Source organism: Tasmannia lanceolata, unplaced genomic scaffold (assembly GCF_043159265.1).
Source record: "Tasmannia lanceolata isolate RefF3 unplaced genomic scaffold, GAP_Taslan_0.1 ptg000006l, whole genome shotgun sequence".
Lineage (NCBI taxonomy): Eukaryota > Viridiplantae > Streptophyta > Magnoliopsida > Canellales > Winteraceae > Tasmannia > Tasmannia lanceolata.
This window is the reverse complement of record NW_027518683.1, coordinates 29,693,022-29,709,777: the sequence shown is the minus strand read 5'-3', so window position 1 is coordinate 29,709,777 and position 16,756 is coordinate 29,693,022. Positions and strand designations below refer to the sequence as shown.

At 37.3% G+C, this 16,756-nt stretch overlaps 1 protein-coding gene across 1 annotated transcript; it reads right to left on the bottom strand.

The window, feature by feature from the left end:
• Positions 1-8,845: 8,845 nt before the first annotated feature.
• LOC143878542 (HMG-box (high mobility group) DNA-binding family protein) lies at positions 8,846-14,859 on the bottom strand. The gene is made up of 7 exons (XM_077380815.1): positions 14,717-14,859; positions 14,294-14,449; positions 13,043-13,130; positions 12,865-12,951; positions 9,711-9,755; positions 9,528-9,571; positions 8,846-9,252 (listed from the first exon to the last, which is right to left on the bottom strand). Exons 1-7 carry the CDS (start codon positions 14,791-14,793, stop codon positions 9,225-9,227), a joined length of 525 nt encoding a protein of 174 aa, XP_077236930.1. The 5' UTR covers positions 14,794-14,859; the 3' UTR covers positions 8,846-9,224.
• Positions 14,860-16,756: the final 1,897 nt, after the last annotated feature.

Genomic DNA, 16,756 nt, shown 5'->3' with positions numbered 1-16,756 from the left:
CTCTCTCTCTCCATCTCACTTCTCACACTCCCACCATACCCCACATAGATGCCCTCCTTTCCCCACAGAGATGCCCTCCTTTTTAGGTAACTCCCTCTCTCTCTCTCTCTCTCTCTCTCTCTCTCAATTATAGAAATTACATGGTGGATGGCTGTGCATGCAGCCCAAAAATACAGTGGCCCACATTATTTTGGTGATCCAAACCATTCATTTGTTGGTCCCAGACGTGGATAGGATGTGCCCAAAAAATGACCTCCATAGGATGATCATAACCCTCCAATCCCCATTTCAAACCTATAAAAATTGGAGGGTTAGGATCATCCTACGGAGGAGATTTTCGTGGCACTTCTGATCCACGTCATGGACTAACAAATGAATGGCTTGGATCACCAAAATAATGTGGGCCCACTGTATTTTTGGCCTGCACGTGCATGCACGGCTAAATTTCTCAATTAAGAGAGCCATATAGAGAGGTCAAACGATACTTATTGAGAGAAATGAAACGACTAATGGATGGAGGGATCTTAGGGATTTGCAAGGGTGATATAAGAAAGGGTAAAATGGGTAAAAGGCAAAATTAAAAGCTATTTATGGAGTGATTAGTAATTAAGAAAATTTTGGGGGGATTCATGTAAATACGTTTTTATCTAGGGGGTTTCTAGTAGTTTTCCCTTTATTTTTTAGCATAAGATAGAGACTAATTTTAAAGATTGTAGAAAAAAGCAAATCTTCACACCAAAAATCTCTAAATCTATGTCACCAGGGTGTATAAATTTAAGAAGGAAACTATATTTTCACATTACAAACATGATCACTGCAATGAAAAATTTTATATCAATATTTTGGAAAATAATTTGGTATGCTATTAAAGAGATATTTAAGAAAGCCGTAGTACACCTCTATAAGTAGGGTCGGCTTTCGGGTTTCCTTTTTCCTTTAAACCTGGCCCTACCAAAGATTGAGTCGGGTTTTTCAATCTAAAATCCAACCCTACACAAGACCCACGATTTCTAGGCCCTGCCCATGTTATTTTTTTGGACGGGTCAATGAGGTCGGGTAAAACCTGACCCAAGTTGCAACCTTAAGTTTTAATCACAAGGAATCCTATTGCAACTGATATTTGATCTCCTAAGGATGTTAGCCATTAATGCTAAAATTCAAATTTACTAATATAACTTTTTCATAAGATGGATAATTTCCCTCCTCCATATAATATTTACCAGGGGTGCCATTATGGGCATGGGCATGATGGAATTAGCCAATAGGAACCCCACTAATGTTATGTGTCAAGACAAACTGCTAACAAGTGAGCCTGTCTGGCTGCTCTGGCATGCAACAGACTATCCACGAAATGCCTTCTGCGATGGTCGCTAGCAAATTATATATATATATATATATATATATATATATATATATATATATATATATATATATATATATATATATGAGAAAACGGTTTCTACATACATGTGTAGATAAGTTATCTACACACTAGCTTAAAATACAGTCGAGGCCCACATTGTTTGGGTGATCCAAACCATTCATTTGATTGACCCTCACATAGATAGGGTGTCAACAAAAAATCAGCTCCATAGGATCATCCTAACCCTTCGAACCGTGGAGGCAAAAAATGGACAGATTTGTGAAGGTTTATACACGTCCATTTTACCTCCACAAATTGTAGGGTTGGGATGATCCTATGGAGCTGATTTTTTTATGGACACCCTATCTATGTGAGGGCCAATCAAATGAATGGTTTGGATCACCCAAACAATATGCCCTCCATTGTATTTTAAGCTAGTGTGTAGATAACTTATCTACACATGTGTGTAGAAACTGTTCTCTCTCTCTCTCTCTCTCTCTCTCTCTATATATATATATATATATATATATATATATATACTATAATAAGCTGGATGGAAAAGCCCAAGCTTTTTTGAATTTTTTGAAAAATCTATGGGATTTACACCTCACTTTTTTTAACTTTTTCTAACAAAGGCACCCATTCAACCCACATATTCTCAATCCTACCCCCTCATTTATGCTTTTTAACAAAGGCACCCATTCAACCCACATATTCTCAATCCTACCCCCTCCTTTAGGCATTTTAACAATAGCACCCATTCAACCCACATATTTTTCGATCCAACCCCCTCCTTTATGCTTTTTAACAAAGGCACCCATTAAACCGGCATAATTTCAATCCTACCCCCCTCCTTTGTTAAAAAGCATTAGAAAATATTTTTAGAAAAATATAAAAAGCATATATTTTTAGAAAAAGTATACGATACTTTATTTATTTATTTTTAGCTACTTTTTTACTTATTTTTTCTACATATTTTTTAAATAATATTTTTTCGTATCATATACTTTTTTTTGGCCATGTCGTGCATATTTTTATTTTTTTTATACAGATATTAATTACGAAATTTTGTATCATATACTTTTTTTGGCCATGTCGTGCATATTTTTATCTTTTTTACACAAAAATTACTTACAAAATTTTGTATCATATACTTTTTTTCGCCGTATCGTGCATTTTTTTCCAAAAAGAGTAATTAGAAAACTCTTTCTTTTGCATTTTTTTCATTACTTGGTACGTGGTTATGCATACTTTTTTGCTTATTGTTTCTACATAGTTTTTTTTTTTTTTTGTTATCATAGTCTTTTTTTTTTTGTCGTATCGTGCATTGCACGTCGGGTATCATACTCCTTTTTTTTTTCCGTGTCGTACATCGCACGTCGTGGTTAAAAATATTGTTTCTACATATTTTTAACTAATTTTTTTCTTGGTATCATATTCCTTTTTTTGGCAGTGTCGTGCATCGCACGTCGGGTATTACTAGTATACTATATAGCGGGAGAGAAAATGAGAGAATTATTTGAATTTCTCCCAAAATTCTAATAGAATTACACATCACTTTTTTTGACTTTTTTTAACAAAGGCACCCATTTAACCCACATATTTTCAATCCTACCCCCTCATTTATGCTTTTTAACAAAGGCACCCATTAAAGCCACATAATTTCAATTCTACCAGCCTCCTTTATGCTTTTTTAATTATGGAAACCTCTATAAATTAGAGGGCTAGGATCAACCTATGGAAATGATTTTACGGGCACAACTCATTTCTGTTGTGTTCCATCACATGGACAATTTGGATCAACCTATGATGTGGTCCGTACAGTTCTTTGTCGGCCCGTGCATTGCACGAGATATTTTACTAGTATATATATATATAGCATAAGAGAAAATGAGAGAATTATTTGAATTTCTCTCAAAATTCTATGAGAATTACACATCACTTTTTTGACCTTTTTTAACAAAGGCACCCATTCAACCCACATATTTTCAATCCTACCCCTCATTTATGCTTTTTAACAAAGGCACCCATTAAAGCCACATAATTTCAATCCTACTCCCCTCCTTTATGCTTTTTTAATTATGGAAACCTCTATAGATTGGAAGGCTAGGATCAGCCTATGAAAATGATTTTACGGGCACAACCTATTGATGTTGTGTTCCATCACATGGACGGTTTGGATCAACCTATGATGTGGTTCGTACAGTTCGTTGTCGGCCCGTGCATCGCATGGGGTTTTTAACTAGTATATATATATATATATATATATATATATATATATATATATATATATATATATATATATATATATATATAGTAGAAGAGAAAAGAAGAGAACTTTTTGAGTTTTTTGAAATTCTATGAGAATTACACATCACTTTTTTTACTTTTTTTTTAACAAATGTACCCATTCAACCCACATATTTTCAGTCCAACCCACATATTTTCAGTCCTACCCCCTCATTTATGCTTTTTAGCAAAGCCAACCATTAAAGCCACATAATTTCAACCTTACCCCCTCCTTTATGGTTTTTTAATAAAAAATCTATAGGGGGATCTTAACCATCCGATTTAAGAGGAGTTATGGAAACCTCTATAGATTGGAGGGCTAGGATCAACCTATGGAAATGATTTTTGGGGCACAAGTGTTCCATCACAGGGACGGTTTGGATCAACCTATGATGTGGTCCGTACAATTCTGTGTCGGCCCGTGCATCGCACGGGGTTTTTTTACTAGTATATGATTTTTTATTAAAAAATCATAAAGGAGGGAGGTAGGATTGAAATTATGTGGCTTTAATGGGTGCCTTTGTTAAAAAGCATAAAGGAGGGGGTAGGATTGAAAATATGTGAGTTGAATGAGTGCATTTGTTAAAAAAAGTCAAAAAAAGTGATGTGTAATTCTCATAAAATTTTCAAAAAATTCTCTTCTTTTCTCTTATACTATATAGTATACTAGTAAAAAACCCGTGCGATGCACGGGCCGACAAAGAACTGTACGGACCACGTCATAGGTTGATCCAAACCGTACATGTGATGGAACACAACATAAATAGGTTGTGCCCCAAAAATCATTTCCATAGGCCGATCCTAGCCCTCCAATCTATAGATGTTTCCATAATTCCTCTTATCTTAAATCGGATGAGCAAGATCACCCTATAGTTTTTTAATTAAAAAACCATAAAGGAGGGGGTAAGATCGAAATTATACGGCTTTAATGGGTGCCTTTGTTAAAAGCATAAAGGAGGGGGTAGGATTGAAATTATATGATTTAATGGGTGCCTTTGTTAAAAGCATAAAAGGGAGGGTAGGATTGAAATTATATGAGTTGAATGGGTGCATTTGTTCAAAAAGTCAAGAAATGTGACGTGTAATTCTCACGTAATTTTCAAAAAAATCGAAAAAACTCTCATCTTTTCATCCCGGCTTATTATAGTAGACTAGTAAAAAACCCGACAAAGAACGGTACGGAGCACGTCATAGGTTGATCCAAACCGTCCATGTGATGGAACACAACATACATAGGTTGTGCCCCAAAAATCATTTCCATAGGCTGATCCTAGCCCTCCAATCTATAGATGTTTCCATAATTCCTCTTATCTTAAATCGGATGGTTAAGATCACCCTATAGTTTTTTAATTAAAAAACCATAAAGGAGGGGCGTAAGATCGAAATTATACGGCTTTAATGGGTGCCTTTGTTAAAAGCATAAAGGAGGGGTAGGATTGCAATTATATGATTCAATGGGTGCCATTGTTAAACGCATAAAGGAGGGGGGGGGGGGGTAGGATTGAAATTATATGAGTTGAATAGGTCCATTTGTTCAAAAAAGTAAAAAAATGTGACGTGTAATTCTCACGTAATTTTCAAACAAATCGAAAAAACTCTCTTCTTTTCATCCCGGCTTATTGTAGTAGATAGATTATACAAATTTTAAAAATATTTCATAAAAACCTTATCAAATCTACTGGCCTTTATCACAGAGTCCTAGTTGAAGAGGGATACTTAAATATCATCCTCTAACGTGGAGGTGGATTCTATGTTGACAATCCATACCAGCTTATGGTCAGGTATGCAATCTAATGTACGCGTTTAGCCCCCAGTTGGGCATCACCGATTGCTAGCATCAGGATTGAAGTGCGGGCCCACAAGGTGATATGACCCTTTAGGTCTTGGGATACATTATACTCGGTGGATGGAATAACCTTAGCTATTGTAAAACTTGATCCCATGTTATTCTAAATTTAATGTAATCTTCTTCAGTATATGAACATCTTTTATCACACTCATATGTTAACTTAGGGTCTCCACCCGCCTACTGGATTGTAGATAATGGCTCATGACAGTTTTTACAAGATGAAAATAATGAAATATTCGGTCTCAGTCTTAACTGTGAACAAATTTAGGTCCACAAGGAACTAGAATATCATCTCCCTGCCCCCTTGGAATCTGTAAATCCTTGGCGTGATATTCCTACAAAATCACCAAGAGAAAACATGTGTTTATAAGAATAAATCATACAACACATTCCAAATTTACCATAAGTTATATGAAGTGTAATAGATAATGCCATTAAATAAAGGGATCTGCTAGGCACGGACGGAGCCAGGAATTTGTTCTAGGGGGGGCAAAGTCGCAAAGAAGGTTGTTATAGCATGTTGAGGCCCAGCATTCTACACTTCATGTTTGATAGGCAGGGCCACCATCTGCCCCTAACCTATGCATAAGGTGGAGCCCACATTTTACACCTCAAATTTTGATGTAGTACGGCCCACTATCCATTGCCCAAGAATATTGGTGATTTAATAAATTCCAAGACCCCCCAAGAGGATCACTTTCTACTTTGAAAATCCCAATAATATTCAAGATTTTATATTTTGCATTCACATAAAGTCAAGCATTTTTCAAAAAATACTATGGGGCCCACTTCATACGTGATCCAAACCGTTCATTTATTGGGCCACAACATAAATAGGTTGCATCACGTAAATCATCACCATAGGATGATCCTAACCATTCAATCTATAGAGGTTTCTATAGCTAGCAATCCCATTATAGATCGGAGGGTTAGGATCATCCTATGGAGATGATTTACGGGGTGCAGGTGTCCAACCTACTTATATTGTGCGCAACAAATGAACAGTTTGGATCATCTTATGAATTGGGCCCTACTTTTTAAAAAATACTTGACTTTACATTCATACAACATATAAAATCTCATAATTAACTAGTAGAGAGTTTTCACATGTATAGTCCAGTATTTTTCAAAAAGTATTGTACAGGCCATGCCATAGGATGATCCAGACCATTCATTTGATGGACCACACCATTAATATGCTGTGCCCAAAAATTCATTTAAATGGGATGATCCTAGCCCTCTAATATATAGAGGTGTACATCATATTATGTTCCCACATAAATGATTTTTTGGGCACGACCTATTTTCGTCTTGGTCCATCAAATGGACGGTTTAGATCATCCTGTGGTGCAGCCCGTACAATACAATTTTTCTGATACGGGCTTACGCCATGTAAAATCTTGTGACTCTAATCAAATGGAAAGTTTTGATTGTCTTATGGTGTGCTATTTTTCAAATACGGGCCAACATCATATACAATCATGCAGATAATGTGCCATTCCCCTCAGCAAATCAGTTGAAACAAGAGAGAGGGCATTGATTAATATTGAGAGAGAGAGAGAGAGAGAGAGAGAGAGAGAGGTGTGTTAATCTAGGTAGAAAAAGAGGATTAATAGGTGGAAGATTCTAGATAGAGTTAATCTAGGTCGAAAAATGCATTAATTTAGTTGGCAAAAGCCTATAAGAAAGGGAAGATTCATGATTTTCATAGAAGAGGGGTTAGCTTTTTGAAAAACTCTTAACCCATAGTTTTTGAAAATTTTCCAGATTTTAGGGGGGGGGGGGGGGGGGGGGGGGGCGCAATTGCCCGCCCTGGACCCCCCTTGGCTCTGTCTCTGCTGCTAGGGACCATTGCAGAAGGCATTTCACGACCGGCTGTTGCACGAGAGAGCAGCCACATAAGATGAATTAGATGAATAAGACAAAAAGTGAGCCTATGTGTCTGCTCTCTCGTGCAACAGCCAGTCGACGAAATGCCTTCTGCGATGGTCCCTAGCAAATCCCTTAAATAAAATATTTATGTACAGACTCTGGCTTTTAGGGTATATGCCCTAACACAAGTTTGCTAAGGGTAAATTGGTCGTTCACCTCTATTTTCTTTCCCTTCTCTTCTCCCTAACCCCACTGTTTCAGGCTGTGCACGTACATATTTCCACGACATTTTCTCACTCCGGACGTGATATGTTGTTGACTGCTGCTGCCTTGGACTGATCAGACTTCTACAGCTTCTCCACCACTCCTCTTAGAGTCTTAGGCCTTCAACGTATGAGATTTGAGGCTGATGTGCTTATCATGAGTGATATCTGGCATATATCAGTTTGTTACCTTATTAGCCTTGATTTTGGTTACCAATGCCCCATCAGCCAGCTATCTTTTACACCTGATTAATTCGTGACAGTGGTGATTATTTTGGGCCTTAGTATTACCATGCTCTATATTTTCATATTGTATACAGACTTCATCACATTTGTTGTCCATATTAATATATTTGCTTCCCTTTGATGTGAATTATCATTGCAAATTAGGGTGTGCTCGGCAATATGAGAATCGTATTTCATCCCATTAGGTAACAAGGCCCACAAGAGTCCGTTTCTATCATTCCTATCTTTTAGGCGCTAAAGATATGCGATATGATGAGATTTTCCGAAGCAGCTATAATCCGCTTCGGAAGATTCTCACTGTCTTGTTTCCGCCCGCCCGTTTCTTTAGGCTTTAATGAGAAGCCTTGCCGAACACACCCTTAGGTTTGGAAAGAATTAAGCTTCTACTCAGCTCAACTCAACTCAACTAAGCCTTTGTCCCAAACTAGTTGGAAAGAATTAAGATTATTTATCTTAATAGTTAACTTATAAGTTAAAATCCCAGTACGATTTGATTGCTTTTTGAATGCTTAAATTTGATAGGAAATATTTTTCCTAAGAATGTTTTTGTTTCCACAATTTTGAGGGAAATGAAATGATTATAGCTTATTTAGAAGAATATTCCCTATAAATAAAACTTGAACCGTGGTGATTCAAGTTAGCTTTTTTTTCATGTGTAATCAAACAATGAAAAAAACAGGAAACTTTGGGATTTTTTTTCTTCTTTTCCATGCTTTTCTAGAAAACTCATGGAATCCAATCGTTTTGGATTTTGGAAAATAATTTCATTTTCAATAGAAACTCAATACCTTTACTATCTTCAATATCAATTGAATGTTTGTAGATGTTGTTAATGAAATTATAATCCAAGGATGTTTAAATCCCAAATTTGAGAGTGATTCACACATGCAAGAGGGGTCAAATTCAATAACCTAATACAAGTAAATAGAAAAAATGAACTTACTACAATGCATAGGTCCTTACTGTAAAATGAGCAGAATGGAATCAAGGGATTCTACAATCCGAAAACAAAGATGTGGGCAAAATTGTATAAGGAAACAAATGTTCCCAAGAGTGTAAGAAAAAGTAGCTTTTCGTTCTTTACAAAAAAGCTCTCTTGCTAATCAATATTAGATAAAGAACACAAAAACCAGAAATTTATGGACAAAAAACAGAGGTAAAAAACCTTCAGGTTAAAATCCTCATGTTACTGTACAATAGCCAAACAGTTGCTTTAGAGAGAGGTAATGACAGTACATCAGCCACTCCATCTCTATGCAAGAGAGATGCTTTCCAAAATCTGAGACTCTTTGAAGGATTCTCCAAACCTTCAATCCTACTAGTCAATCTCCAAGGAACTTTATCAAGTAATCCATGAGCCCAACATATCCCTATTTTCAAGAGGGTAGTAGAAGAAAATAAAGTGAAGGAATAAAACATAACCAGGAAAATAGGCTTATTCTATATTGCAGGCAAATGAGTTAAACAAACATCCTATCAAGGGTAAGGAACCAGAGGTATCTTCCCTTACAATGATAAATGCTTCACATTTACATCAATGCAAAATTAAAATAAATAATGGAAAAATTAGTAACAGCAAATATTCCTATTGTTGATAGCCAAATATATTTTAGAGAGAGAGAGAGAGAGAGAGAATGAATGGTACCGTTCATAGCTTTCGAAGCTGTCAAAGCTACAATCATCATAGTCCTGCAACCCTCACAGTCCGAGGCAATAATCAGATCTCATGCACACGCATCCGTATGTGGGCAGAGAGAGAGAGAGAGAGAGAGAGAGAGCATATTAAATACACCTTCAAATCCAAAATGAATAAGGAAAGCCCACTAACCGGATCAAACTTCCCCACCATTGCTGAATCTGCCTCATCATCTACCTGAAAACAACCATCTCCTCACTCAATTCCAGTCTTTAGCATATCCAAACTGTTAACTAATTGCAATTCAAATTTTGAAGCATAGCTGATCATGAAAAATCATCACTAGTTTTCAAAAAAAATCACAACAGAAGAAGCCTAACAATGGACTCAAATTCGAAAAAATGGGGCAAGTTCAGAATACAGTACAGGTCATTATAAGAGAATAAAATTCTCTATGGAATTGTTGTATCTGATACAGACACGGGTTTAGGTGTGCCACATGTAAAACATTTGTTTTTGAGAAAATAACTTTCATTGTGCAAAAAACAGAAGCCGAAACATATACAAGAGGACGAGGCGTTCCACCATAAATGACACTAAAGTAAACCCACTCAAAATACAAATAATGCCCACACATCCAAAACTATTACAACCTTACGGATGAATTATGTCCACCTCAATCTTTTCCACACCGTCTTTTGCCAACCTGTCTGCTTGGTCGCGAGCTGATCGATTCATGTGGCACAATTTTTTTTTTTTTTTATGACATGTATCCCCACCCCAATTTTTAGGACAGGACTATTGCCTATGGATGAGCACACTCACTCGTATATCACGCGCATCGGGTAAGCCTAGGGAGAGTTGAGCATGGGTCTATGGGGAGCATACCCATGACACTTGCCAACTAGCCACACCCGTACGGATTAATGTGCACGAATGTCGGACGAAGGGAATGTAGGACGAAGGACTGCAAAAAAATCACTAACTTTCATAATGAAGTCCCCCAACCTCGTTGGGCCAGATACCTTGATGCTTGCCCACACCAATGCATTCATCAAGTCTCCTTCGATAATTAAATGACCCTCCCTAATGCTTTGCAAACCACTTCCACCTCATTAGATCTGCACACCACAGCTGGCCCAGAGAGTAACAAAAGCATGCAACCATTTTCATCGCAAAATATTACACCTATCCCCGCTCTTCTGGGATTGCCCTTGACGCTCACATAAAAAATTAAGCTTTGCCCGAAGAGGAATCTTGAGAAATTTTATTCCTTGTCCTTTTTTCAAAGGTGACCGCCTTCCGATTCCTAAGGGTCTCATCCATACTATATGAAGTTAAGATATTTGCACTACTATACGAAGTTAAGATACTTGCATTTCCTCAAGAGATTACATCAATCTTGATCTCATGTACTATTCTTTCAATCTACCACTTATTTCTCTTGGAAAATATGATTCTTCCTTTCTTTACAAAAATGCCAAGACAAAGAGAAAGGAACTAACCTCCAAAGTATCTAGCCGGTTGCACCAAATGGTCCATTACTCCAATGTAAGATTGTCACCTTGATAGTACCATGAGACACCCATAGGGTTTGGAAGACTCTTATGATGGCTCACCAATTCCATTAAGCGAAGGGACAATGCAACATGACATGATCAAGAGACTCCTACTTGCATAGAATACACCTGCTGGCTAGACGGAAGACCCTTCTTTTGAGACGCTCACAAGTATTGACTTTCTTTCTCTCCACCGTCCAGCCAAAAGTCGCAACCAGTGGAGGAGCAGTCATCTGCCAAATTCTCTTACAGTTCGAGCATGCCCCCCTCCACTCTCGCCAACATGTGAAAGAAGGAGCAAACAAAGAAAGATCGAGAAACGTCAGGGGTCCACACCCTATAATCAGGACACGACTCAGAACAATAATAGGACCCAAAGGGGAAAAAGAAGAGATGCAATACTCTATTTCCCCATCCTCAAGGTTTCTCCTAAGCTTCAATACCACACTACTTCGCCCCCCCCAACCACCTCTCTCTCTCTCTCTCTCTCTCTCTCTCTCTCTCTCTCTCTCTCTCTCTCTCCATGTAGTCACATACTCTTGTCCCTCTATCGGTCACTAAAAGATAAAGGCCTGGAAATGCATGAAACAAAAAAGAGTCTCATAGCCAAGGATCTACCCAGAAATGTGTCCCCTCCCAGCCCTACTCTAAATTTGATTAATGATTCAAACAAGGGTCTGCACCTTAGAAGCAGGAATCGTGCCTCATGGGTGCCGTTCCTGTGTTAGAACCACGATTTGGCGCTTCTTAGGAAGAAGCGACCAAGGAACTCCTCCATCAATTCTACCATCACCAACTTGCATCAAACTCCTCCAACTCTTCAAAGTACTTCATTTAGAGAACGCCCAAAGGCATCTTCAGAAGGCACGAGTAAAGAGGGCATGAAAATGAAGATGGTTAGAAATTACTACTTTTTGATGTACTTAAATTTTACAAAATATATTTGAAAATGGTTAGAAATTACTATTTTATGTACTTGAATTTTGAAAGACATATAAAGAAAATATTACATAAATGCTTATATGTCACTCATAGTTTTAAAACTTCCCTGCATCATCGAGGACTCCCCTGAGTCGACTCCCTTTTACCTTAGCCGCATTCCACGTTTTGCACCATGTTTCGCATTTTGGCCCTACAGGGTCAATAAAGACTCCTTTGAGTGTCATGACCATGTCAACCAAGTACTCAACCGTGTCAACTGAGTACTCGACCGCGTCGTACCAAGTCGACTAGGATTTTCTCCAGCCGTGTTTCGTGCTGCATCCGCACTTTTAAACACTTTAGACTCTTCTAGACCCAATGCTTCCCCGCCCCGGTCCCCACACCAGCACACACATCGTGCTTCTAAGGTCTAGACAATGTGTGTTTTGACATTCCAATTTGCAAGGAACTTGAGTGCCCTAGTTAGAGCAATAATTTAGTAAAGAAAAATAATAAAAATATGGTGCCTGTTAGGCTCTATCTGAACAACCACTTTTGGGGTCCAGCTGTGCCATATGGATGAAATCAGATCTGTTATGTGACAGACGGCCAAAAGTCCAGCCAAATGCCATTAGGAACAAATAGATCTGAGGATCCTAGGGCCTTAATCCATTCAGCCTCATATAAGTAGACAAAATTTACAGAGATATTAGTCCCAACAAAAAATCAGAATCAGTAGTTAAACATATAGTATCAGGCCTAACAGACTTAGGTTTTACTTTTTACCATAAATTATAGCTAAATTTAGTTTTCATTAAAAGAAAAAACAAAGATTGAAACCCAATTACATCAAAGCGTCTTCCTACCTCTGATATATTATCAATCTCTTCAAGTACAACTTTTTGGTACGCCGAGTTCACTTTTTCCGCTTGAATTTTATAAGGATGCCTCTCCTAAAAAGTAAGGATAAAGTTTAAAGGACTTATGCAATTAAGAAATCATACAGAGAAATATTCTTTGGTCAATTTCAAACATAATTTGTACCTTTGTGGTCATATTTTTCCAAGTATGAAACCCTATACGGTCAATTGTGATAGAATCCATGGACTTGCAGGTCTTTGTAAAGTGTTCCCTGCCAAATCCAATGCAAGAAACTATTGCAACCACTGCTTGATTTCAACATAACATGGCATTTATTAATCTTCAGTAGATTTTTCTAGTCACAATAAACTACATAAAGAACTTAAAGATCATGTTAAACAGTAACCATTGAAAAGAATCCCATCTAAGTAAATTCAAGAAAAGCATACTAGGAAATGAATTAACAATTATTTTTCCTATGTGAAAGCAAGAAAGACAAGATTGCTAATGATCTAAAGTTTCTTGATTCAAATATGAATAAGTAATAGAGGATTGCAAACTAGTTCCTTCTGAGTGGCTTAGAACACAGTCAAACTACGAATAACTGAATTGATTACCCCAAGTTGTAATAGATGCATACATTCACAAATGTGTGGATATATTATACACACAACAGAGTGACTAAAAACACAGAGTTGGAGGTGAACTCGACCAAGGTAAAAAGGAGTAGAATCAGGGAAGTCAATGATTGACATGGTCAACTTTCTTCACTAACTTGGCATGTCAAAAGAGCTTTTGATAGGGCTTAACTTGAATTAGAACCCAGACAAGGTAGAACAGAGTCAACTCGGGTTATTCGATGATTGACTTGAGAGGTTCTTAAACATTGCACACACCCATGTACATATCTTGTTATTTAATTTTGCTTCCTATACAGAATTGCAAGATCTAAAATCTCATGACTCAAACTCAAATCGATTAAACCAGATCAAAATTCTATATAGAGAATGTACATAATGCATAACTAACTACCTCTGTAGGCTCTGCTTCCTACCAAATAATTGTCCTAAAACCTGTTTGTTGACTTACACAAATCATGAGATACATACATGCATTCATGTAGAGACTGATAACGACAACAACAGTAATTTTGTGACGATAAAATGAAAAAAACAATGGCAAAGACGATGAAACTATACAAACTACATTGAAATTCAAAGTATAAACCATCTCTACCATCCCTTCCAACTTCCAAGCACATGACAACAATAGTAATTTTGAGATAGTTTATACTTCATTCACCAACTTTCAATGTATAGTGTATACACATGATAACAAGTAGTGAGGCAATAGTGGTAGGAAATTATTATCTACTTTCCACAATTTCTTGTGAAGAGAAGCAGAAAAGGGGAACAAAAAAAAAACAAAAATTACATGAAAAAGCGAAAAGCTGATCTTGGTTGGTCGCGTATGATCTGTCCTTCAACATGGCAATTCGCGTCTGCGCCTTTTAATCTCTTATCCCTGCCTTTATATTCACACTCGTGCATGTCCGAAAGTGCGATTGCGACCATAACTCCACAGTAATCGCTGCAATTGTTTTTTAAGACGAAAAAAAACGAAGACATAAATAAGTACAGGAAAAAAGGAAAGAGAAATTGGGTTTTCTGAAAAGAAATTCATACACAAAGAAAAATATGGGAAAAGAACAAAACAATGAGGAACGATATGGTTTTTGATTAAAAAAAAACACATTCCAGAAATAGAAATTGAAGAAAAATCAACGAGATTAGATACGAACAAAAAAACAAGGATTTTAGGGATTGAAAGACAATATAAAAAATAAAAAAAGAAAACCATTTTTCGAAAGCACTTCCGTCTGGGGCTCTTCGAATGCCATGAATCCTTTTCCGGGTTCTCAGCGCATTCGCCATTAAAAGCTACAAATCGAGCTCTCTGCAACTCGTTTTTTTGCTTTTCTGCCTGAGTTGAGTTTTAAATATGGCGGTAAAAAACAAAAGAAGGATATGTACTAACGTGAGCCATAGAGCGCAATTAACTAGAACTATGTTCTACTCGTGCAGTAACCAAGGGCACTCTGGCTGATTCCCAGGCGCATTATAGTTTTCCTAGCTTAATTCAGCTAAAAGACGCTAGTACCGTTGCGCGTGGCTTTTGATTTTTATTTTTGTCTTCCTTTTCCCCCTCGCGCCAACTTTTACCGCGCGAGAAACTCAACCTCTCGTACGTGTTGGAGAGAGAAATTTTGGGTCTTTTCATCATTGCCAGGGATTTGCTAGGGACCATCGCAGAAGGCATTTCACCGTGGGCTATTGCATGTGAGAGCAGTCACACATGTGCCAAATGCCAATGCTGGAGAATAAAAGCTAAAAGGAAATGCTCATCAACGAGGATAATTCTATTTCTTCTAGACTTTATATCTCCGGATAAAACTATGACTAAGATAACTATGACTACACTAAAAACAAAGATAATGTAAAAGCAAACTAAGGCATGTTTTGAATTGGTTTTGAGGGCATTTCTTCGTATGCGGTCATCTTGTAACATCTTTAGTGTATGTACTTTAGTTACAAGAGGCACTTTTGATAGAAGTAGTGCCACTTACTATGAGACCAGGATCGTCTCTAAAGTGCTCATCTAAGATATAAACACAAGGCCAATGCACATATCGGAATATAGAAATTGTCCGAGGAAATAAAGTCTTACGTGCGAAATGTGCCCGATTTATGATATAGAGTCACTAGTTCAAAGATGCGTCTACTATGTCATTTTAGTTAACTTTGATACATTTTCACTAGTTAAGTGAAGCTTCAAACTGTAATATATCTTCATTTATGCATAAGCGTTTCAAGCCTAATGAGAAATTTTATTTCATCTTGAAAATGGTAGGGGATTATTAAAGATTTTCAAAATAAAGTGGTTTTTGGAAATAAAAAGGTTTTATTTGAGAAGGTGCTTTTGAAAGATAAGTGGAAGTGTTGTAGGAACCGAAAATTGAGTCCTACATTGAAAATAAAAAAGATGGAAAGGGGTTAATAAACACCCATTCACCCTTATCTGTTGCTTTTAAAGCACATGTGAGCTTTGCAAAAGGTGTGACCAACGTCCGCGTATGCATGTGCGGAGTGGGCAATGGGCTATAGGGCGCTAGTGGCACTTTTTGGCTTACATTGCACTTTGCACATATGCATCGTTGCAAGGAGCGATTTGAACACTTAAATGTTTTTTGATTGGATCTGAACCGTTTATCTAGGATTTGGATGATGAGTGTGATCGAGTAGTGGATGATCCCAAGCGGCTGTAATCTAGATTCTAGGATCATGTGGTAGCAATCAGTGTTTGTTCGTGTGCAATTTAGTCTATCAAATCGCGACCAATCACGTACCAACAATCAAATGCCAATTGAGTGCGATCAGAGCTGCAGATTAGTGATTGATCTCGATCCAACGACTAGATACCCGTTATGAGGGAGGACAGGGATCCATTGTGCTTGGCCTACTTTAAGGTTACCAAAGCACTTCGACTATCATTTCAAGTATTCCAAAGTTCTCTTATTACTTTGCTTTTGTTATTTTCTATCTGGTTATTGTTATTATACAGAAACAATAATCAATTTCGTAAAGAATTGTTATATTTGAAAGGCATTTCGGATTTGTTTCCACTTGTGCACAGCATCGACAAATATTAGCAAGATAATTTCTACTGGCTTCATTATATATTGGAGGCGAGTTAGCCCCTTTGAATATCAAATATCCATTTAGGAGATTCACTGGACAACATATCAAACAGTATCTAACCGGCGCCGGCAATGGATTATAACCCTTGGATTGGCCCCGGCAAGTGTCATTGAATAAATCAAAATTTGCATGCTTATCA

Bases quoted from the DNA above. Each gene is read 5' to 3' on its own strand.
- LOC143878542 (XM_077380815.1), bottom strand. From the start codon at position 14,793: ATGGCGAATGCGCTGAGAACCCGGAAAAGGATTCATGGCATTCGAAGA. The intron at 9,572-9,710 runs GTTAGTGGGCTT...TGAGGGTTGCAG, and splicing joins TGGTGGGGAAGTTTGATCCG to GACTATGATGATTGTAGCTT. The intron at 9,253-9,527 runs GTACCATTCATT...TCTTGAAAATAG, and splicing joins AGCTTCGAAAGCTATGAACG to GGATATGTTGGGCTCATGGA.